The 24,659-nt window shown below is 38.0% G+C and overlaps 1 protein-coding gene across 3 annotated transcripts in view; it reads right to left on the reverse strand.

Moving 5' to 3' along the window:
* Positions 1–24,659, reverse strand: part of VGLL3 (vestigial like family member 3) — a 55,247-nt gene that overhangs the window by 16,794 nt on the left and 13,794 nt on the right. For 2 of the 3 annotated variants that reach the window (XR_005984726.1, XM_041735037.1), the window contains exons 2-3: positions 23,577–23,859; positions 14,530–15,063 (exon numbers count right to left, since the gene is read on the reverse strand). Coding sequence is in view for 2 of the 3 variants with exons in the window: in XM_041735037.1 (XP_041590971.1) it covers positions 14,530–15,063; positions 23,577–23,859 (817 nt within the window). In the remaining variant the exon portion in view is untranslated. The remainder of the gene's footprint in view (positions 1–14,529; positions 15,064–23,576; positions 23,860–24,659) is intronic. The other variant, XM_041735038.1, reaches the window with a different exon arrangement.

The following is a 24,659-nucleotide window of genomic DNA, read 5'->3' on the forward strand; positions in this document are numbered from 1 at the left end:
TGGATATTTCCAGCTCTGTAGTTTCCCTCCACTCCTAGGTGTCTTATAAAAAGATCTTAAAGTTTCCATAGGATCCCCCCAAAAAAAGCACATGAGTGAGTACAGAGAAAATGCTGACGGGCTTACTAGTTTGTCTGATAGCTATGATGTGGGTGCCCCACAGCAGAAGAAATGGCACCAGCCAACCCAACTGAGAATCTTGGAGGGATCACAATCACTAGAAGCTGAACTCAAACAGATCATCATTTGGGGGAGTACTGTACAGAGAATGAACTGAAAAACAGAGTTGGTGGAGGGGATAGGTTTGGAAACAAAGGCCAAGATAGGAAGGAAATGACAAAATCAAGAAGCGGTCAGCAACCTCTTAATTGACAGTTTTTGTGATACAATTGATCTGAGAAGAAGTTTCAACTTTAAAGTGGACATTTTACTAAATAAACTGAGAGCAATGGAGATGCCATTAAGTTGGACTAAGAATACTCAGAATTAATGAGGTTAACTTTTCTGCTATTGGGTAGAAATAAATAATTTAGGTTACTGAAAAGCTACACTCCAGCACACCTAAGTTTTAGGGAGTGTTTGCTTGTTGCAGAGTCATATCCATTAGAAAAGCATGTCCTACTTCTAAGCAAGCATAATCATCTGACCACACCATTGACTATATAGCTCTTAAGTAAGTTGAACATGGTTCCAATTAATTTTATTGCTATAGATAAAAGAGGTAATGTGGTAACCATACACTGGGGAACACACTGCTGATAAAAACGGAGAAAACATGAGAACACAAAACCTGGAAGTATGGGGAGAACATTTTACAACCTGAAATTCAAGAAATACTTCAATACATAAAAATAAATTTTTCATATCAAAGCTATTAAGAGTCTAGAAACTCTTTATGGTCAAAATGCTTGCCATTAGACCAGTAGAAGCTGATAGCTTATTCCTTCCTTAAAAAAAAAAAAAAAAAGAGAATCCCCTGCTCCATCCCTGCTTTAATAAAGATAAGTCATATTTACTACAAATATAAGTATATATGACACTATGTTGGATGCTTTATCAAAATATCCAGCCTTTACTAATAATTTGATACCTCACACTGACACAGTGACAAATGATCACAAAGTGATACAAGAGACAGTCATATTCTCTTCTCTTACTTTATAAAATTATCATTGGTAATGATCATACAACTGCATTTGTTTGTGCCCCAGGGCAATCAGTTTAAATGCTAGTTAAGAATTTCTAAATAAGATCTAGGTGGGGGTAGCACCTTAACACTAAATGGGGGAAAGACAAAAGTGGGGGGGGAATAAAAATGAGAACTATCCATTCAGGAACTACCACTTCATTTCAAGTAAATATTTAGACCATGTTTAACCACCATGGACACCTTCCCTCATTCTTTTTAAATATATCTTTCTTTTTCAAATTTCAAAACATCATAGATTTCTTGTTTAATAACAAGTCATAGGGTATTTAGAAAATGTAAGTTCTACATGACATCCCTTGTCAAAACAGAACTCACTGGATATACTTTAGATGTATGTACATACACCACTGTTTATACTATGCAAGAACATGTTTATTTCATTAGCAATATTAGCTTGGAAAACCGTTTATTCCATGTCAGTCCATGTAGATGAACCCTTCTGGAGGGATGCATAATATTCATTCTACCCTGCAGTGTGAATTACCCAATTCTCTATAGATGTACATCATTTGGAGACACACACATGTGTACAAATATACTTGTTATTTATGTGAACATTTTGGTAGATAAGACAAATTCCTGGAAATATGTTTGTATAACTGCTGAACCTCAACATATATGTACACTTACATGTGCATACTTCATTGTGGGTGCCAAGTGTTTCAGCAAGTGTGTACCAATATTCGTATGATTTTTTACTACTTATTATTATAGATTAAAAATATCTATTTCAGTTTGTATTTCTTCTCATATTAGTGAAGGTAAACATTCTGTGATTATGTCATTTCTTCCTCTGTGTTTTATCTTTGGCCAATTTCCTATGCATTTTAGAAAGCAACTTCCTCATTTATTTCTAACTGCTTTTTGTACGGTAGCTACTCAAGTATTATTTTTCTCGTATTTTATAAAATATTTTAGCCAGTTCAATAACACTAAGCATCTTCATGATTAGGACTTCAATGCTGGACAATAATTCTTTTTAAAGTCATCACAAACAAAATGTACTCTTGAACCAGACCAAAGATTAAGTTTATTATGACACGTGATTTACAATTACCTCCTTATCATCTTGCACACTAAAACAACTCTTGCACACTAAAACAATGGTAAAAGGTATTTAACTATGGCAGTGAAACAATTTATTAGCAGAGGGATGTCTTTCTGTGTATAAAGATATTTTCTTGAGGCACATTTAGAATTGACTTAAAATTTCCATGTAGTAGTACTGTCAGAAACAATGAGGTGAAAACTGTCTAAACTTGCCAAAGTATCTTTAAATTCAAATTCAAAAGACAAATAGAAATGTAAAACCCGCTGAACCCAGTAGACAACAATTTACTAGGTTTTTGTAAGGAGCACAGCACCTGCACACCTGAGGCAACCACTGTAGGTGGCCAGTGGGTTGGTGCCCAGGTGTTCCCCGCTGCTCCTGCTTACCCCACCCCAGATGGCCGCCCTGCCAGTCTGCTGCCCTGCCTGCCAGCTCACCACCTCCCTTCCTCCAAACCACAAACTCTTCCGTGGGCACCACTGCCAGCCCTTGCCTTTAGCAACATCCATGTCCTTAGACTTGCGGAGGTTTAAATGGCCAGCTAGATGGAGACTGGCAAGTACTTAAACCATCAGGACATGGAGTTACAAATCTGAACCAGTCATTTTAAAATTGACCTTGTGGGGGCATCCAGGTGGCTCAGGGTGCAGTCCCAGGGTCCAGGGATCAGTCCCGCCTTGGGATCCCCACAGGCCTGCTTCTCCGTCTGCCTGTGTCTCTGCCTCTCTGTGTGTCTCTTATGAATAAATACATAAAATCTTTTTTAAAGGGATTTTTAAAAAATAAAAATAAAAATAAAAATAAATAAAATTGACCATGCAGACAAATACAAAACAGAAATTAACAGAGTTGGGTTGTTTTTGGTCATAGTGACAATTTACTATGCTCAAAATTTGAATATCAATTCGATAATCTCTTAGGTGAGAGAAACTGGGAGGTACAATATGGAAATAGACACTGCTCACCAATTCCAAAAGCAGATACTAAAAACAAACAAAAAAAAAAACCAAAACATTGAAGACAGAAACAAAGAATAAAGGAAAGGGGGAATGGGGACGAAGGAAATGGAATACCCTCTGTAATTTCTTCTAGAGACTTTCTCCCAGAACTAGAGAGGATCAGGACCAAAAAATGCTTGGATCGCTAATTGTAACTGAAACCACAAGTTATAATACTCTCAAGAGATTCTAACTATCCAGACATCTGTTGGATAAAAATGCAGCCAAACATGCATCTTTAAAGAGGTTCGTAGATTATGCAGTGACAGGTTTATGATCCAGAAAATAGATAATTCAACCAGAGGAAGAGCTAATCTGGATTCACTGCTTACCCATAAAAACATAATTAGGGATACAACACCAATACAGGAAACACCGTACCTAGAGGTAGGAGTTATTTAAAGACTCCAAAATTTTAAAAATTACTTCAGAACCACAGAAATACAAATGTATTTTTATATCCATTTAAGTAATCAATCTCTCCATTAAAGCTAATTGTATTGGAAAATATTCTGTAAGAATGAGATATATTGCATATCAATTATTTCTACATAGACATCAGTAATTTTTCATCTTTCTTATTTGTGGTATAAACGCAAGTTTGTTCTGACATTTTCCAGAAGAGATTGTCCAATCCAAGCAAACATAAATAGGGCTTCAAAGATTCTGAAGATGCCAAGCACCACCTGATACTGCCCAAGCAAAGTAGCCATGAAAATGGGCATTATAACACATGCTTACAGCTGACAAAAATTATGAAAGTAAATACATAGTATATCAGGCTGTATCCAAAAAAAGAATGGCATATTTTGCCTCTAGCAGTCTCTCATAAGACTTTTTTTTTGTTATCTTTTTGCCAAGGAATTCACAACATGTTGGCCACAGACAACTGTTTGTGAAACCTTATACTGTTGATAAATAAGAACAGAGTTAGATAGCCTGGAAAGGAATAAAAAAGAATCTGTAAATTCCACAGGCCGTATAGAATTTTTGTATATAATTTTTGCATCTTATTTGAAAACTGATGTGAAACTGTCTGGGACAAGTTCTGAAACAGATTTCTTCATTCAAGCTGTTTCTTTTAGATGTACCCCTGGAGATGTGATATAAGAATTAGCAAATCATTACTGAAAAGATAATTTGTGAATATAAAATATACTGACCCTGAAACAGAACTTTTAATGCTTTGCGTGGTTCTCCATTCAGAGTCACATTAGAATATCCTGGGAGTTTTTTTCAACCTCTACACCTCTCCTCTCAGATGAGAACAGAAGTTTCTCTTGAGAAGAAGACATGGTTTAGTTTGAAAAAATACCTAACTCCCAACCATAACGAGTTGATGAGGACTCCTTTAAGAAAACAGTCAAAAGATGATGGGGTTGCCTAGTTTTGTTTGCAGTTTTGGGGAAAATATTTTAGAAAGCAAGAGATGCTATCCAATTTATATAGCAATAAATAGAAGCTTATTTACAAAATTAATACTGCAATGGAAAAATGAATCAGTTTTTAGTTCACAACTTTTAAAGACTAGCATGTATTAATGGGGTTTGGGTGAGTTTAGTTATATACCATCTAACTGCCTCATTCTGTGCATAAAATTTGTTTCATCTATGTAAGTGATGAGGGCAAATTTCTCACTGTATGGTGAGACAAATAATACTTAAACCCAAGGGGATAGGATCAATTTTTTAGTACCCTCTCATTCCACAGGGCAGTGTTATAGACAGGAAAAAAAAAAACTTGTTTAAATATATCTTGAAGAGGCACATCCTAAAATTCTTTCAAATCCTTTTCTTCTTGGTTCTTTCCTACACCTCTCCCACTGTCTGTGCAACCAATACAAAAGCCCATGGTTTTTATTGTATGGCCAATACCAGCAAACAGCAGTATTAGGAAATTTAGCTCTAGCAAATATCACAGCTATTCTTTTTTTTTTAATTTAAGATTTTATTTATTTATTTTAGAGAAAGAGAGACAGTGGGGGGGGGAGGGGTAGAAAGGGACAGAAACCGAACCAGACCCCACAGAAACCGAACCAGACCCCACAGAAACCGAAACAGACCCCACGCTGAGCACAGAGCCCTATGCAGGGCTGGATCACATGACCCTGAGATTAGACCTAAGCCAAAACCAAGAGTTGGATGCTCAACAGAGTGTGCCACCCAGAAGCCCCAAATGACAGCTATTCTTGAAGAACAGAAGCCAATCAAGGTAGAGTCAGGGAGTGCCAGAAGCATTCAAGGCTTACATCTTAATTATTCATGATGTCTCACATCTCCAGTTTGAAATGCAATGTATTCAGTAAGAGTACTGAGAGCTTTAGTTCTCCCTCATGTGCACCATCTAGAACACACAACCATGTGCAGTAGTTCATTGGAATCTCTCAGCTGTGGCAGAGTACGGAGTATCATCTCCATTCTGCATCAGAGGAAGAGGAGGAACATCAGGTTATGAAACTTGCCCAACAACAGATAGCTAGCTAAGTGGTGATGTGGGTCTTAGAATTTAGTTTTTGGTCCTCTGCTTTTCCCATACACATCTCTAGACACACATTTCTACATGTCTGCAAAGATTAAAGTTCTCTATACTGACCATCATTTTTATGAGCTCCTAAGTGGGGGGAGGGGTTACTAAATTACTCTCTCATCTCTCCTTGTCTCTTTCTCTTGCACACACACCATTATTTGTATTATTATGCAAATGACCCTGAAACATTTGGAATCCTCTCAGAAGGCTCCTGCATTTGCTGTATAAAGTAGGAGGAGGACCTAGGAGACAAAATCCCCACGATTTGGGCATTGTAACATGATGGCACCATTGAGTGGAGGAAGGCCCAGAAGGCAGCATGGGCAAGATCTACAAGACTGTGGGAGTGCAGGGGAAATTCATTAAGGCTCTACAGAATCCAGCCATGGATACTTGAAACTGACAGCAGTGCTCTGGAATGCATTTCTCCCTCTGAATCACCATCCAGTTACTTTTCATGCAGATCTCACTTCTGGCTGTGATCTCCTGATATTCTGCATGCATCTCAAAGATGGTTTCCATTACCCTTCTGGTCACAAAATTGTCATTCTGGACATATGCCCTATACAACTAACACCATTCAGGAGTGTGTAAATATTTTAACATACTTCTGATGTTTTTCTTTTTTTCCTTTCAGTGGAAAATAGGATTATGATATATGCCAAAGGAAAAGAGAAAGGTTTGCAGAAAGTGTTAATTAGTTGTTAATTATTAGAGTCTTTATTGTTACCAAATCATAATAAATTCTAAAAAAAGTCCAGAGAAAGTATTAGTTCAAAAACATCCTAACATATTTTTTTATAATCTGCAACTATTGCTTTGTGACATCTGAACTATCCTAATTGAGACGATGTTCTCAAGGTAAGTATCTAGAAATCTATAAATCTTTACTGAATAGCATAATTGCCACTGCAGAATCACATAGTCCCAGGGCTGGCTTCTACATGATATGGTATTTAATATGTCTACCTGCTGAAATCAAATGATGAGAAGTAAGTTTCTGTGCCTATTCTATTTTAAAACACAATTGCGGCAAATTTCCTCATCACTTACAAAACTTACTAACAAAAAAAAAATTACTAACAATGTTAGGAAAGGTTTCAATAAATCACTAACCCCATAGCCTTCAGAATTCAGACAATGTATATGCTCCATGAGAAGACATGAAAAGGAAAGGAAGGAAACTGCTTTTAGCTGAGCACCTACCATGTATGTTGCTTTGATGCTCTCTTCTCTAGAATAAAGACTATCTTAGTGCTTTAATATTTTATATAAATCATACTATCCTGTCAATTATTACTTTAGCTTTCTGATTATTTGTGTCCAAAGTTACCACTTTTCTCACTCATTGTAAAGCCTGGAACTGTGGAGCATTATGATGTGTCATGTAAATATCCAAGTGCACTGGGTTGGTAACTATTGTTTCCTATAGTCTTTTTTTTTTTTTTTTGTAAATGTATATATTTAGAGAGAGAAATGGTTTCCAAGAGGTCAATGGATATAAAGCTCTATGATTTTAATCCCTTTGATATCTCCAATGAAATTCAAAATTTAGTAACATTTTACAAGGGGATGTTAAAATAGTTTAGCATGGTTATTTTTGAGAACTTTCATGCAATCAGTCTCCGTTGCCCAGGCTTGTCAATGCCAGACCACCTACAAGAAAGCGCAGGTCTTGAGATGTGATCTAGAGAGATGGCAAACTTACAGGATGAATGGAAAAGCAAGTAGTAACTTGATGCCCATTTCTCTTTCATGGAGAGAAATTGCATATCTGCTGCTCTAGTTCACTTGTGCAATGTAAAGCACCCACAAAGTATTAAACAAGACTGACCACCATGGTCTTAACAACTGAAGTCATTTGATTAGCCTATTTCAAAGAGAGAACTATATAACAATTTTGAGCAGTAATGGCTTACATTGCTTTAAGTTACAATTTTTGCCTTTTGTGAAGGAGGCCCTTTGCACAAAATATTCAGACTAGGGGATTCAAATTAAATGCATTTTATAAAATGTGCATTCAAATTAAATGCATTTTATAAAATGCCTTATATTATAAAAAAAAAAAACAGGTAATTCTTTCATAATATTATCAGATACTTGATGTCTGAGGGGAAAAAAAAAATCAATATAAAGGGTATTTGGCTACTCCTAACTTCCCCATCAGTACCCAGTGCTCCTATCCATTATCAAAATTTAACTTTTCAAAGAATTTTTTACAGACTTCTTAACAGTAATTCTATTCACAGGTTAATCAGGCCCATTATTATGAAAGTCTCTTCAGAAATAATTCCAGGGCAGCTCAGGTGGCTCAGCGGTTTAGCGCCGCCTTCAGCCCAGGGCCTGATCCTGGAGACCCGGGATCGAGTCCCAAGTTGGGCTCCCTGCATGGAGCCTGCTTCTCCCTCTGCCTGTGTCCCTGCCTCTCTCTCTCTCTCAATCTCTCTCTCAATCTCTCTCTCTCTCTTTCTTTCTGTGTCTCTCATGAATAAATAAATAAAATCTTTTTTTAAAAAAAGAAATAATTCCATTTATGCCTTAACATATGAGAGAATACTAGAAACATAGCTTCTTGTACTTATGGAAAAATTTCACAGCCTGTATCCAGCAAATTATGTTAAGATCTAGTAGCTATTGTAGTTTCCTTTTTCTGTCTAACAAGGGTCCATGTCCCATTCCTGTAATACATAATTTCGACTTCACTCAATAACTGTAAATATGCTAATTAGTGAGAGATAAACCAGATACTGTTTAATATTTAGCTATAATCATAGGGTAGAATCAATTGATGATTTCCTCATCAAATCTACCACTTATACAAATGTATGGCTAATGCTTATGTGACAAATTTTTTAAGAAGCCAGAAGATACATCAGTATATATTAATTCCCTTTTAGAGCCCGATTTCCCAAATCTGAGTTATAGTAGAGAATGTTGTTTTGTTTTCTAATGTTAGGCCACTTAAGTGTATTTTAGAAAAAAAGAACCTGTTTATGTATATTTTATATTGGTTATTATGGCATTCCTCAAAGTAAAAAATAAATAAATAAATTTGTAACAAAATTGTAGCTAAAATAACATGAGGAATCCTAAGAAAAATAAATCTGTGGCTCTGCAGATGAAAACAATCTCAAGCCATGAGCAGCTTGTGTTTACACAGAAGTCATACCACAAAGCATGATCCTTTTTCCTTTTGGTAAATTTAAATATAGTGGATGGAGTGGAACTTATAAATAAAACCAACTTTGTATTTCGGTAAAAAGGCTTCACTAACAAATCTTGACTTGCATAATTAGTTCAAACTAGTTGGGATGAATTACATATATTTTACATTAAGTAAATTATTGGCAGTAACAGGAAATACGAATGACAGCATTTCAGTGAAATGAATTGCATGGTAATGGTCACTGAAAGGTGAATACTAGAACAGAATTTACTTAATGTCATCATAAAATATCTGAGTATGATAGAGATATATCTTATTTATACATGCATCTCTAATAACATGTTGTATCATAATAAATAAGATAAAATCAAGAAATATAGAAGTATATAAAAGTTCTCTCAACCCCATAATCTCATCCCGTGGTATATACCCAAAAGAACTGAGAACATCAATTTATAGAAAGGCCTGTACATGAATTTTCATAATAGTATCATTCATATTAGCTAAAAAGTAGGAAGGAATGAATGAATAAACAAAATGTGCTATATCTATATAATAGAAGCGTATCTACTCCTAAAAAAGAATGAAGTTCTGCTACATGCTACATTGATGAATCTGGAAAAGATAGGCTAAGTGAAAGAAAGAAGATAAAAAAGGCTACACACTGAATGATATATTTATATGAAATGTCCAAAGTGGAAAAATCCAGGGAGGCAGAAAGTAGACTAGTAGTTGCCAGGGCACAGGAGGATGAAAGAATATATATTGGGTATATATTTTATATCCCTAAAATATAGGGATTTCCTGAGGTGATGGAAATGTTCTAGAATTAGATAGTGGGAATGGCTGCACAACATCATGAACATACTGAAACCACTGAGTGGTACCCTTTAAAATGGTACACACATATATATAAAGATTTATTTGAGAGAAAGAGAAAGAGCTTACAGTGGGCAGGGGCAGAGGGAGAGGGAGAGAATCTCAAGCAAGCTCCATGCCCAGCCACAGAGCCCTACGTGAGGCTCAATCCCATGACCCTGAGATTATGACCCAAGCCAAAATCAAAAGGCAGAGGTTTAACTTACTGAGCCACCCAGGTGCTCCTCAATAATATATTTTTTAAGGATTTTATTTTTTAAGTAATCCCTATACCCTACATGGGGCTCAAGCTCACAACCCCAAGATCAAGAATCACGTGCTCCACTGACTAAGCTAGCCAGGTATCCCATCAATAATGTATTTTCTAAAGCCATAAAAAGTGGGGGTCTGGTCACCTTCCTTCCATATCTAAAATTTATGGAGAACCTATTATCTGCTGAGCACATTTGTAAATGATTTACTTCATTGATTCATTTAATCCTCAACACAACCCATCTTTTAAAGAAAAGGAAGTTGAGGTACAAAGAGGGTTAAATAATTTGCACAAAGTCCTGCAGTAATAAGTGATAGAGCTGGGCTTATAAAACCAGGCAGTTTTGCTTCAAAGCTCAGGCCACACACTAATTGCCAGGAGCAATGACCATTAAAAGATGTGATATATATTCCCAGCTAATTTTTATTGAGGGAGCGCAGGCAGACACATGTATATGTGTGGGTGTAGACCGATAAGAATTATACATGTGGAACTATACTAGAGGTCAGCAAACTATAGCTCACAGGCCAAATCAAGCTTGCTTCTGTTTATATATAGCCCATGAGCTAAGAAGGAAAGAATGGGATTTGTATTTTTACATGATTCAGAAAGAAGGGGATACAAGAAACAGCGTAGTGTCTCATGACAAATAAAATTCACTTTTAGTGTCCATCAATGAAGTGTTATAGGGACACAGACATCTTCATTTATCTGTTTCATCTGTGGCTGCAAACACTATGCTATAAAAGCAGAGCTGAGTAGTGGCAACAGAGACAGTTGGACCCTGCAAAACATGGAATATTTCTATCAGGACCTTCATAGAAAAATTTTGCTGACTCTTGGATTATATTATAAATGATACTCTAAAATTTTGTCACTAAGCATTATACCACTTTGAACCTTCCAGATTTCCTTAATTTCTTTAATGGCTGCAAAATAAAAATGCACCTAAAATTATTAAACCTTTCCCCTACTGATGAAAATGTCATATCCTTTACCAACCACATTGCTCTCAAAATAGTTGGATTAATTTATTTGCCTCCTAATGGAATGTGAAAATTATCTACATTTTGGTGGCCTTCATATGTACTTTGAGAATTTTCAGACCTGTATCACCTGAATACAAGCTCTTCCCTCAACTGCTCAGTAGCCACCCAACGTTGATGCTGAGTCATGAGCTAAGCCACTATTTTAGACTACCTGGTCTAGTCAACTTTGTATATTCTGTATAGAGGAACCCACTTCACATTCTTTTCAACTGTCCTACTTTCTTGGCTTAGGGCATGTTACACAGAAGCTTCTGTTCTTATTAAGTAGTTAGAAAAGTGGAAGGGTAGCTACTATTCTTTAGTTGTTCCCCTGCAGTGGATACTGCAGTGGACTTCAGATCTCTCCCCATTCTGTGTTGAGACTTGGGAATTGCCTTCAGCAGAACAAAGTCACTTTGCCTAATGTCATGTCCCTTTTCCAGAGACAAACACATCCAGTAACTAACTGGTTAATGCAGATGTATAAAAGCCCATCCACCTTGACTTACGGAAGGATAATTAAAAAGTACCACCCCAACTCCAGAGCTCCTTACAGAATCCACTAGGTTCAGCTGAACTTAAGCAGAGCGAGACTTCCCTTACACAATTCTCTCACTGCACAAAGATGTTTCCCTGAGAACAATACACCATAAATTGTCCACAAATAGAGTCTGGTTTTCAGGGAAACTGACCTAAAACACTCCTCTTTAACTGTTCCTCAACACAAGAAAGAGAGATTTGATATTTGATATGACTCTTAAGTTTCGGGGAAGAAAATGAGTACATTATGGCTCAACCCTCCCACAGTCTCTTTGGGCCAGCATCCACGCAGAGAGGTGCACACTCCTCCTGCTACTGTACTTGTTGGGGTAAGCACACTGGGTTCATGTCGCAGCCTATGCTTTCTGATTCAAGGCAAATTTGGGCAACCATCAATTTCTTTTCATAGTAATGAGGCTTTAAACTATGTGACAAGGAGGGGGTCTAAGGGAGTCTTCTTGATTTTTTCTAGGATTGAATCTCCCAGAACCTAAACTTAGGTGAAGATACTAGAAGTCCAACTGTGAGAGTAAAGCAAATTGAGGATCTCTTGCTCAGCCTGATCAGTGATTAAGCCAATGATGTGATCTTCATCTGCTTATTCCTTTGTCTTTGTTTTCTCAGTTGGATCAAAACTACGGGACAGGGATGAGTCATGATCATAATCCTAAACCACACTGACGAAGAGCAGCACTACATGCTTCCATAGGCAAACCTTCATTCCTTATTATTAACTATTAACAGTCTAATATAACAGTCTTAATATTCAAATTTATCTATATTTACAGGGAGGTAGTACCCTAGCAATGTCTTAAATTTGGGGCAGGTTTTAATTCAAATCCAGTTTGGGCATTTTAGATTTAAGAAACAGTTTTCAAATAGGAAAACTGAGCCTTGCTTCCTTATTGTTAATGCATCTAGGAACATCCAGCTCAGATTTAGTTTAAGAATTAAAAGCAGTAATACAAATAGCATGCCTCTGGCACTACCTTGTATGTAGGTACTCAGTAAATGTTGATTCACAGCTTAGTAAGTATTAAGAACTATTTATATTATGCCCAAATGGGCCCACTGTAGGTTTTTCAAAAAGAACAAAAATCATCTCTCCTCCACTTCCAAAAGGTAGGATGACTTTTCATACTGAAGAGATCATTTCAAGTCAAAATTCCAAACAATTAGTAGGTAAATAAAGCTCACACCAGAAATAAGGATATAAAAGAAAGCCCAGAGAATTCCCTTGTCTCTTCTACTATTTGAGGAGACACTGAGAAGATAGTGTCCATGCACTAGGAAGTAAACCCTCACCAGACACTGAATGTGCTGGCACCTTGATGTTGGCCTTTCCAGTCTCCAGCACTGTGAGAACTAAATGTGTGTTGGTTAAGTCAGCCACTGTATGGCATTCTGTTATAGCAGCCCAGACTGACTAAGAGAACATTTCCTATGCCTACTAAGAGCACTGTTAGCTTTGGCCACACAGATACCCCAGAAGTGAGAAAGGGAAGAGCCTCCAAGGACTGGTTGCCTACCATGGCAGTTACCAAATTCAGTCTCTGACCAGACCTAGTCCCAGGCATCAAACAACTTAAGAATTGCCTTTATTCTGCTTAGTACGTGGCAAGGAAGGGAAGTGTGCAATTAGCCCTGGCACACTCTCTTCTCTTAGAGAGAGAGAAGCAAGTACTCTGATAGTTTGTTTAGAAAAAGCAGCTTGAACCCAGGGACTTAATAAGAAGCTGAAATGGGTGAGTTGAAGCAACAGACAACAGTGGAAAGTTAGGTGGAGAACCAGTTAACCAAGATAAATAAGAATGTTCACTTATTCAGAGTGAATGCAACTTGATGTGAAGCAATTATCACTCTGGGAGATTTCTGCTGTGAACCAGCATTCAGATGAAAGACCTTGCACATTAAGAATAAAACCAAGGAAAACTAGAAAAACTAAGAAAAGAATGAGTTTCTATAAATTCCTGGAAAGAAAGTCCTAATAGGTCACAAAGTATTCCCGAACAAGAACCTGGAATCCGGGGTGGAGGTGGGTGGCTTTGGAATGTAAACTCTGGGGATGTAATCAATGACTTGATCTGTATTTTTAGCCTCTGATGCCTCTGATTTTTGTGAACTCAGAACTATTAATACAATTAATACGAGTAGTCTGGTCTAAAAACCAAGATCAAACATTTACCACCATGACCTTCAGAACCAGCAAATTCCAGAGAAGAGCTAGCTGACTGCTCTGTGAAGAAACATTTACCTGACCAAATTTACCAAAATCTGTTGAATATAATCTTTATAGTCATCTTTTAAGTCTCATGCTATTTAAAATAGAGATAGAGAAAGAGAGGAGGAAGAGGAGGTAAAGAAAGGGAGGGAAGACAAGGGAAATGCATTCCTTTAAAATATGTTCCCTAATTCTTTTCAAAGGACCATGATTATATTTCATGGATTATATTCCAGAAAGCTGTTTTATTAATCATATGTAATACCTGACAAAAAGGAGAAAAGGTAAAATTACCAAATTTCTGAATTCTACTAGGCATTATACATTGTATAGGGCACAGAGACAGGGGAGATTTAAAGAATGTGCTCAATTCTTTGTAAACATAAGGTTAGTAGAGATTCCAGTTCTAAGGACCAGATTACTAGTTTAAGACATGGGAGAAAAGTTCCGACCCCTCTCTCAAGCTCACCATACTTGTTTCTGCAGGAGTGCAGGAATTACCGCAAAGTGGTTAGTTCTCTAAACATATTGTCAAAGCTTAATTTTACACAGAAGAGAAAAAATATTTCAAAGTATTTGAAAACATCCTCCATGTATTTGTATTTATTTCTCTACTTTTCTTTCTTTTTATGGAAAGGAGAAAATTTCCCAGCTCACCTGTTTCAAACCCCACACTTGGCACTAAGTCCACGGTTCCATGAAAGGCTCCGGCCCATGCTGAGGTAGCAGTGGTGACTGTAGTCGGATCTGTCTTTGTGATGTCACACTGGGGAGCAGGAATCCTGGCTGCACGCACTGATGGCATCAGCAGGGGCCCATAGGACGGATCCAGGGCAGAACCAGCAGAAGGGTGATGGTGGTGGTGGTGGTGGTGATGGCGTTGGTGCATGTGGGCATGGGGGTGGTGGTGCCTCATGTACACGTCATGCATGTGGCTGTAGGACGGGCTCACCTGAGATGCCAAAGGATAGTGCCAGGACTCGGATGCAGGACGGTGAGGGGCTGGGCCAGTCTGATGCAGCCCATGTCCCGGCCAGGGGCTAGGGTCGGCTGCAGTAAAGGTGCCAGGGGGTGCAGTGACCTGGAAGTCGGGATGAACCCCACCTAAGCAGGGTGCAGATGGGGGCTGGTAAGAGCTGGTCCAAAAGGAAGTCGGGAAACTACTCCGCTGGTTTGAGAGAGCTGAGCTGTCTGAGAAGACAGAAAAATTATTTACATAAGATTCAGTTCCAGGACAAGACTTGCCTCTACTTGTTCAATATTTTACAAGCAGACTAATTAGTATGCACTCTTTTCTCCCCACACAGAGGTAAATTGATAGCAGGTAAGTCTCTCAGATCCCATACCAAGTCATTGCACACAGTTCAAGGTGCTGAATGAGTGCCCCTATCCCTTATTTGCTTAGCTTATGTAGTCACAGTCTAAGCTGAGGTTTGCCAAGTCTGAGATTGAAAAGCTTCGTTTCCTGCTGGGCGGCTTGCCTCTCTCAGGTTGTCTGAGCAGAGGTCACAGGTACATACATCACGAGGAAAGAAAGCTCATGCCATAGATATGATGCAGGAATGCTGGAAATGTTGATGTTTATCAAACTTCTCACAAATGCAAATGCAATTTTCATTCAAACAACATTTTAATGCTGAAAGTAATAAATGGAAATAAGATCATACTGAATTAAGCTCACCAATACTCATTTCCCACCAAGAAGAGTGTAACCGAAGCTTATTTTTTTTCAGTAGAGGTCTGGGAGTGTCTGGACGGATAATAATAAATGTTAATATTTAGTTACAGCAACCAAATGTCCAATCCTAGTCCAGGGGCTTTTCATGGATGATATTATTGGATCCTCATTCTAGCCCTCTGAGGTAGTTATTGTTATTACCCCCATTCTAGAGAAATGGAGATTGAAGCAGGGAAGAAGCCCAAGATCTCACAGCTGGTAAGAAGGAGATGAAGCTTTGAAAACAGGTAGCCTGCTTCAGTGCCTGGCACTCTTCCTAACTGTGGCACAAGAGGGCACAACTGAAACCGGGACAGGAACACCTAGAATTTGGTGGGGATTCTCTGGAGACTTTTGAGGGTAAGAGATTCAAGTAAGGCTGACAGACATGAAGGGTTTAGGCAGAGGAATAATAATAATAATAAAAAATAGCACTTAGAGATAAATGAGGGAAACTGCTCCCCATCCCCATCTTCAGTTGAATTTCTCCACTCAACCTCCATAACATATTTATAGATGACTACTACATGCCAAACATAGGTCAGGGATGACCAAACAGATATCACTCTTAATCACAATCTAGCAGGGGACAGGTAAATAAGTAAACCTGTGCAATGTGACCTGATAGGGGCTCTCATAAGGAGAAAGCATAGAGAGAGGGCACAGAAGCAGCCTAAGAAAAAATAAAAGGGTAAGAAGAGTTAGCCTTGTGAAGAGGCAGGGAAGAGTGGCTTAGGCAAATAAAAAAGTATGTGAAAAGGGCCAGAAATTACACACACACAAAGTAGCATAGGAGGAACAAAAAAGAATCGTGTGGGCAGAAGATGGCAAAAAAATTAAACTAAAAAGTCAGACTGGGTCCAGGAAAAGATCCAGATGGGCCTTGCCAACCATGTAATGACTGTGGGCACTGTCCTGAGGAGATGCTAGTGACCTTTGAAGGGCTTTACTCTAGGGAATTATATAGTCAGATCTGTGACCAGAAAGAGCCCTAACTCCAGCGATAGCCTGTCTAGGGTTTAAAGAGCAAGCCCTGGACGGGGAGTCTAGGGAGCCCGGCAGAGAGCCAGCACCTACCAATCACCTCATCTGATTTGACCTCAAATGGATCTGTTGGTCTCTCTGGGGCTCAGTTTCTTCCATATGAGGTATTTGAATTACAATTCCAAATATCTTCTGGCTCTCTATCATTCTGTGAGGTGGCCTATGATTTCTATCTAAAGACGAAGAGAAGGTTCCTTAGCACATGAATCGTGCATGTGTAATAAGATACTGTTTTCATACAGGGTTCCACACAAAAGAACCTAGCTGCATCTTTTCATTGAGTGAAGACTAGCCTAAGAAGTACTCTGAAATATAAGTATTCAGAAGTCTGACATGTCCATGTTCTCACTTCATGAATTTCCAGGACACAATTTTCTCACCATAGAGGAAAGCTGCTGTGACTTGAACCAGGCACCATATACATAATTTGACTAACATATTTAGGATATTGCCATGGTGTTCCAATGTCTCCTTTCTCCAGCTTCCCTGATGACTCTACCCCTTGTTCCCTGTTAACCCTACACCAGGGCGATCCTCATTCACCCTATTCATCCTATGGATGGGCAGCTCTTTGGTGTCTCACATTCAAATCTGTTCCCCAAAGAATCTCCAAGGATCTCAAGACCCTTGGGGGAAATTAAAAAAAAAATTCTCCAAGAGGCAAAGGATGGACGTGCACATTGTTCTTCAAGTCTTCAAACAGTCCAGTCAAACTTTTGATGGAATGACTTTGCCTTGTCACCATCACATCCATCAGAAAATAGAACTTAAAATCAAACTCACTGGCTTCGGGGCACGTATGTTTTCTTTCAGAATTGTCTCCCTCTGATATCTAAAAAGTAGCTGCTAATGACCAACAAAGTCGTGTAAGCTGTGAGAAGAAAATTCAATTTGCCTTCAATGGTGGCCACTTGTAGGATTTTGTGTCATACCCACCACGATGGCTGCCAACATTAAATTTAGAACCCACACAAAAAGTTACAGAGGCTCGTTACATGCAGCTTTGCTGCCCTGAACCTGCCACTTTGCTGTCACAGGTGAATCTCTGGTACCAGACTGAACCTTCATTCTGCTTATAACTTTCATCGCCTGTTGGAGCCAGAATCCCATTATGAAAACTGCTAATCCCCTCCCCCCTCCAGGTACATGCCAGAGATACTGAGCTGCCCTTATTAAAATCCCCCATTAAAATGTCAAAACTACAAAGTATATGTCATTTTGCAGGATGCTTTCCTTATAGTTCCTTTTATTTATATATACGTGGACCCAGTTTTATTTTATAGATGCTTATGCATTTAGAGATGCATGCATAAATATGAATAATGGGCAAATTCCTTACCCAAAATATTACCCTATTTATGAATCATTGTATTGTAATTAGTGAACACATTGTCAATGATAGTGGAAATCTATTTTTAAAAATGTGCTCCATAAAAAAATAAAATAAAATAAAAAATAAAAAATAAAAACGTGCTCCATAAAGACTGAACAAAGCTTTAAAATGCCTCAGCGAAAAATAAAATTAGAAGCAATTTAATGTTTTCCCAGTTCATATGTCTCCCAAGATTAAAGTCTGCAGAGATCTCTGTGGCCCTTTTCAAAGACATTGTTGCATTTTACAAGTAAATGAAACAATATTGAAGAGAAAATATGTTTATGGATAGTCTACACTTCAAAACCACTATTTGGTATCTTGGTTGTTAAAAAAAGATCTTGATACAAAGAAACATGATATGCTTTGTTTGAAGCCTGGGAATCAGTGTGCTTATTTCATATGTAGGCAAATTCTTTTTCGTTACATGGACATGACTCTTTGTTTAGGAGTACTTAATCAAAGCCACATTTGATGAAAAAGCATATGAAAAACTTGTGTACAAACTATTTCCATGGAATTTTACTTTTCAGGTTAATGAAGGCAATTTAGAACTGTCAGATGTTACCATTCTGGTGGTGACTCTGGATTCAATGGTACTCAATATTTGGATGTTAACACTGACATTATGACACATGCAAAAAAAATCTAAATACACTTAGGTTCAATTTGCATTTGGAATTAAAAGTCTCTCTGTCTCTCTCTCTCTCTCTCTCTCTCTCTCTCTCTCACACACACACACACACACACACCCTTATTTCTAAACAAGAAAGTCAAAATTGTTATGTTGTCTAATACAACCTACCCAAGGCATACTCAGTAATCTCACTGTGTGAATTATACAGAAAATACCTTAAAGACACGGAAGAGTTCAACATGGAACATCAAGCTATTTCTTCAATTTCATAATAGATGGGATACTTTTTGTATTAACTCTAAATACTAAAAAAAAAAAAAAAATCTCTAAGGACAAACAAGCCAGAGAAAATTCAAAATTTAGTTTAAAAAATCAAACATTTTACTATTCAATTTTGAAAAAATGAAAACTATATTAAAAGGAAAATGGGACAATAGAATATTGTAAAACATGTATCTTAAATCATCTTTAAAATCTCCAGGAAACACATTCTTAGGATAATGATACAACACATCAACGTTAAAAGACAACATTTACCTTTTTATTAACTTAAGTGAAAAAATGCAATTCAGCTCTTAATCCAAAGAGTTCCCATCCTCTAATTTAATTCCCATCTTCTTATTCTGCTTCCCGTGAAAACAAATGGTGGGGTCAGAGGTGAAAGAATACATTTTCCAATGTCTTCTGTCCCTCAGGAATAGGCATCACCAGTATGTTCAAAGACTGTCCTCTACTTACTTGATTCTAGAGTTGCTCACAATGGATGCTGTGACTAAAATGAGAGTTTCAAGGAGTCGGGAGGTAAGTCAGGCCTCACTTTCCTTCCACGTGTTTGTCCTAAACTTGCCAGCATGGATTCCCTCCAGCGCCTCCTGGAGATGCAGCTCAGCTGTCTTTCCCTGTGTCACCCAGCTCAAGACCCTGGCCCTCCTTTCCTTTCCCCTCTCTTGCTGTTTTAGGTCGATGCTCATTTTGAGAAGTCTTTGCAATGAGAATGAGTTGCTCTAAGCAGATACTATATGTCAATCAAGCAATAATTATTTACCTTGTAGCAACAACAAACTATCAAGTTCATCATTCAGCAAGGTTTTTAAGTTAGTGGTATTTTTATTTTGTTAAGGCTCAGCTGGTCCATTTTCCTGCACATAGGTGCATGCGCACACACAGACACACTTCCTGTAATAACACTTGGGCACTGAGATCAATGCATAGACATATTTAAAGCCAATGTTTCTGTTTAGATGGGGATAAGAGGGCAATCAGATCCTTAACGTTTTCTCAACTGAGAAGCCCTATTCAATCCCTATAAGATTATATACTGAGATAAAAGGTAATTGAAGTGATATTGTGCTAAATGAAGTACAAATATTTCCTATCAATTGTTTGCCTAAAAGCTGCAAAACACCTAAAGAGGACTTTCCTAACACCCATCAAGACACACACTTAAAGTATGACCATTATTCCATTATTAGCTGACATTCTATCTTTCTCTAACGATTTTCTGTGGACATATATTCTGCAATCAAACATAACTCAGTTTTAAATTCCTTTGTAGCACTATAGCACTTGTGTAGCACTGTAAAAACTTCATGCCATAAATTAGACCCTTTGACTTAATACAGCTGGCTAGCAGCTCCTAAGTAAAGTATCACCACCAAGGCCATCAACATTGTCAATAACGCTGAGTAGCTACTTTATCCAAGACACTGTGTTTTTAACCAGAAATGCAAACTTTCAGAAAACAATGTTTCGGATAAAAACCCAAGGTTGGTTTTCTATGTGCCGAATGAGTGGAAACTTACTTAAGGAAGAGAGAAAAGGCATCTATCTGATCATTGAACACCTTGCATAAAGCCCTGTGCCACAAAGCATTCATACACATTATTAGAGAATCTTTATGATAACCCTGGGAAATGTGTATCAATAAACACACATTATAGTTGAAGTTGAGGTTGGAGAGATTTAAATAATTAATTCAAGGTCATGCAATAGTCACACATACTAAGACCCTAAAATGAACAGAATCCAATGCCTGCATTATCCAAACCTGTGTTACTTTGGCAATTAATACAAAATTACTAGCAACTCTCTTCACCAAACCTGGGAATCTCAATTTATTATACCTCTCTTAAAGATATTACTTTCTAAATCTTAAATTACATTTTTGTAGATCTCCTTTCAATCACATCCAAGTATATATGTTTATCAAAACTCAAGTAATTCACAACTAGAAACAACTACAGCAAAGTTCTATCACAAATAGAAAGTAAATAATACACTTGAAATCACAGAACTTTACAGAGAAAAGATTTTAAAGGTTATTTAATGCAACCCCCTTATTTAACAAGTAAGGAAACCATAACCAAAGATTTCATACTTAATGCTCATAAATCTTATACTGAGAAGCTTTTTGTGTTCTCATCTGGGGCAAATGGCATGAAATTGATTCATCTAATTGAGTCATAATTGTTCAATTCATATTTATTCTTGATTTTCTAGACAGAAATGTATTATCTTGAGTATCAGGAAAAATGAGGTGAGAAAACCAGGTATGTAGTATGTAAGTCTCACTGGGAGAGGAAGAGATGAAAATTGAAGAGTCTGCTGGGTTTGCCTGCATTACCGTAATACACTGAACTGAAAATCCTCGTCTCTACCTAGCACTCTGCTTTTCCTTCCACTCTTGGCAGCACTCTTGCTTCCTACTGAACACTCTAGGCTCAGTCCTTCCATAGAGCCTTTGCACTGCCTCAAATAACGTCCCCCCCAGGACACTCTGACTTCCTTCAGGTCTGTACTTACATGTAACAGACTCAGACCATCGATCATCACTCAAAGAAAAACACCTAGCATTTCATTATATACATACTATCTGTCTCTTCCACTAAAAAGATCCATGAATGTAGAGGCTTAGACTCTCCTGTCCAGTAATATATTCCTACTCCCTAGAACATAGTGGGATCTTAATATTTGCTGCTTATGTCAATGACTGAAACAGGAGGTAAACTTGAAGGCCAAATAGAGGAGAATCCCAAGAAAAGTGTAGTAATAGTTACAGAAACATTACCATTATCCAGCCTTTCTATATGGAAATTGGACATCAGTCCAAGGATCTCTCTCTATTCAGTCGCACAATTGACAGGAAAAACACTGGACTGTAGAGTTTTTGCATATACACAACACCTCACTTGAAACTCTCCTGGTTATAATGCTATAACCACATCTATCTGTAATTTCGAGCTCTTGTTTCTACATTCCAGATTCAGTGACTACTAGGTCATATATGCCACTATGCTTACAAAAAAAAGGTAGGCATTGTATTTAGTACTTTCATAGGACAGATTATCCTGGTGTGATTTATTATTGATAAATCAGACTAATTTATTAAAGCAGCCAGCTAATTTATTGAATTTTTCCTGTTTTCACTTCCACTCATATTAAAAGTATTTAGCACAAGCTACCAAACAGAATATTGGTTGATTTCACCAGCACCTTAGGCTTCCAAAGACTAAGTTCTCAGTTTTGTGGGAAGTCTGTAAATTTTACTAATCAAATAAGCAATTATGCTCCCCAACTCATTTCTATCAAGGCCTCCATCATTTGGGTTTGTCTTCCACCTTCCTCTTTATAGTCACTACTATCTCAGTGTTGTTCATATGTACTAAGAAGAAAGACAGAAGGCAGGCGGGCAAGCCAGCAGTCAGGTCAGGCCTGGCAATGTCCTACAGCCATGAGCTCTCCCACCATAGAGCAGAAGCATTCCTCTAACGCTGAAAGGGAATGACCATATATCACCTCTCATCTGCCCTCTACCAGAGGTGGCCTACCACAGATGGCCAGCCTTTCCTCACCCTAGGATCGCTTGTGGGCACTTGCTAAGATGTGATTCCCAGAGTCTCCCTCTGAAGAGACTGATTTACTAGGTCCAAGTTAGGCACCAGCGTCTTTGCTTTTAAAGGCACTAGGTTAACGATTTTCAAACTTGAGCCTTTATGTGAATCAACTGGGAGGGCTGCTTAAAACACAATTTGCTCTGCCCTTGAGTTTCTGATTGAGTATCTCTGGGGTGTGGTCCAGGAATCTGCATTTCTAGCAAGCTCCTGTGTGATGCCCATGTTCCCAGTAACTGGAAAGCACACATGGAGAATGATTTTACTAGAGGTTTCTTATAACCAGGTGAGTTCAGAACAAACTTCCATGACATATTTCTCTCAAACTATCATTGAAATGATGTGCTATTTCTCCTTGACCTTATAATTTGCCCAATTAAGATGTCATCCAATGATTTTCTGTGAGCCAGGAATCAGATGCAAACACATCTCTGTGACCTCCGTAGGGAGGGAAGTAGAGAATAGGATGGCCAAGCAACTGCTTTCCTTTAGTAAGGTAAAAACAACAGTCTAAACCCTGTAGACACAGTCAATAATGTCTGGACTATAAAGGGAAAGAGCTCACACCACAACAAAGCAGGACAGAGAGAGCTATCAAGAGAACACAGAAGGCTTTCAAAGTTTGTACTCCCGGGTCAGACTCAGATTTCTGCTATGTCACCACGTAGCACCTTGTGGAATGAGCAAGAGCTGATTTCTAAAAGCTGATATGGGCACGCCTTTTATTTAGAGATCCAGATTGGGCCATTGGGGCTTAAGGAATGGTGCTTCACAGCCCCATCCTGCCACTACAAACTCAGGCTGGTTGCATCACTATTTTCCATGAGGAATTTAAGGGGTGTGACTGCATCCTTTCCAACCCTGCATTCCACATGTGACAAAACTGATCCAGCTGTTTGTCTGAAAGAAATTCCTTGCTGTCCTTAAAAATTAAAAAGCAAGAGGATATCCATCCTCCAGGGGCAAGTCTCCAGCTGGAACCTGGTATAGGCAGTTGCGAAACAGAGACAGTGCCCTGGAGAGCATCTGCTTTTGAATTCTTACCTCGCCATAGGGGGGTTAGCCCCATCTTGCTTTTTGAAATGGCAGATTCTGGATGGAGGGTGCTGGCTTGGCCCAAAGCTCTTGAGAAGTGTTCATCCACTACTGACCCAATGTCTCCCTGGAAATAAGTGAAAAGGACACAGCGAGAGTTAAGGTACTCCATCTCGGCAGGCTGGTCTTTCTCCTCCTCCTCCTCCTCCTCCTCCTCATCCTCCTCCTCCTCTTGTTTGCTGGGAAGGGTGACTTCCAGAGAGTCCTGCATCTTGCTGTATACCGCTAACTTCTGGGATGGAATAAACAAAACACGGTATCAAAGACAGTTTGGAAAAAAAAAAACGCATTAACTACTTAACTTTTCACTTTAAAAAAGCTCAATATTAACATATGTTTGCAAACTGATTCTTCTTTGTCTGCTTTACTCCATCTTTCCCCTCCCCAAACCAGTCTTCAACCTTCCCACCCTGAAAAAAAAAAAAAAGCCTGTTATTTCAAATTTGGCAAAAAAAAACCAAAACAAAACAAAAAACATAAATTATCATTATCTGACAATATATTTTCAGAGTGTAAAAGACAGGTTTGTTTGGTTTTTCTGTTTCAGAATCTAAATATACCAAAAGGAGAACGACTTTTTTTTTTTTTTTTGAGAACGACTTTTAAAAAGGGTCAGATTCATTCCAGTTTTTCATCAATTTTCTATTTTAAAGTTTTAATGTACGTCAACATTAAAGTTTGGGACAGTGAGGAATGGGGGACAAAAGGGAGCCCCTGGGGGAGGGGTGAAGAAGAAAAGAGTTTTCCATAAATGAAATAAACTAAAATAAAAGCAGGAATGTAGCATCTTATAAAAGGATTTGGCAGATGTGCCGACTCATTTCTCCAAAATCAAACTAAAATGACAAAATAAGTCTGTGTGAAGATCCATTTTGCATGGAACATATTTTGCAGATGTCCCAATTGCCACCATTATCATGGAAGGGAAAAAAATAATATTATGGCTTATTGAAAATAATACAAGGTGCCACCAATGGCTAGGGTGGCTTTCAAACAAAAATGAGAACGTTTTGATAATTTTAAAATGTTTTT

Source organism: Vulpes lagopus, chromosome 20, assembly GCF_018345385.1.
Source record: "Vulpes lagopus strain Blue_001 chromosome 20, ASM1834538v1, whole genome shotgun sequence".
Lineage (NCBI taxonomy): Eukaryota > Metazoa > Chordata > Mammalia > Carnivora > Canidae > Vulpes > Vulpes lagopus.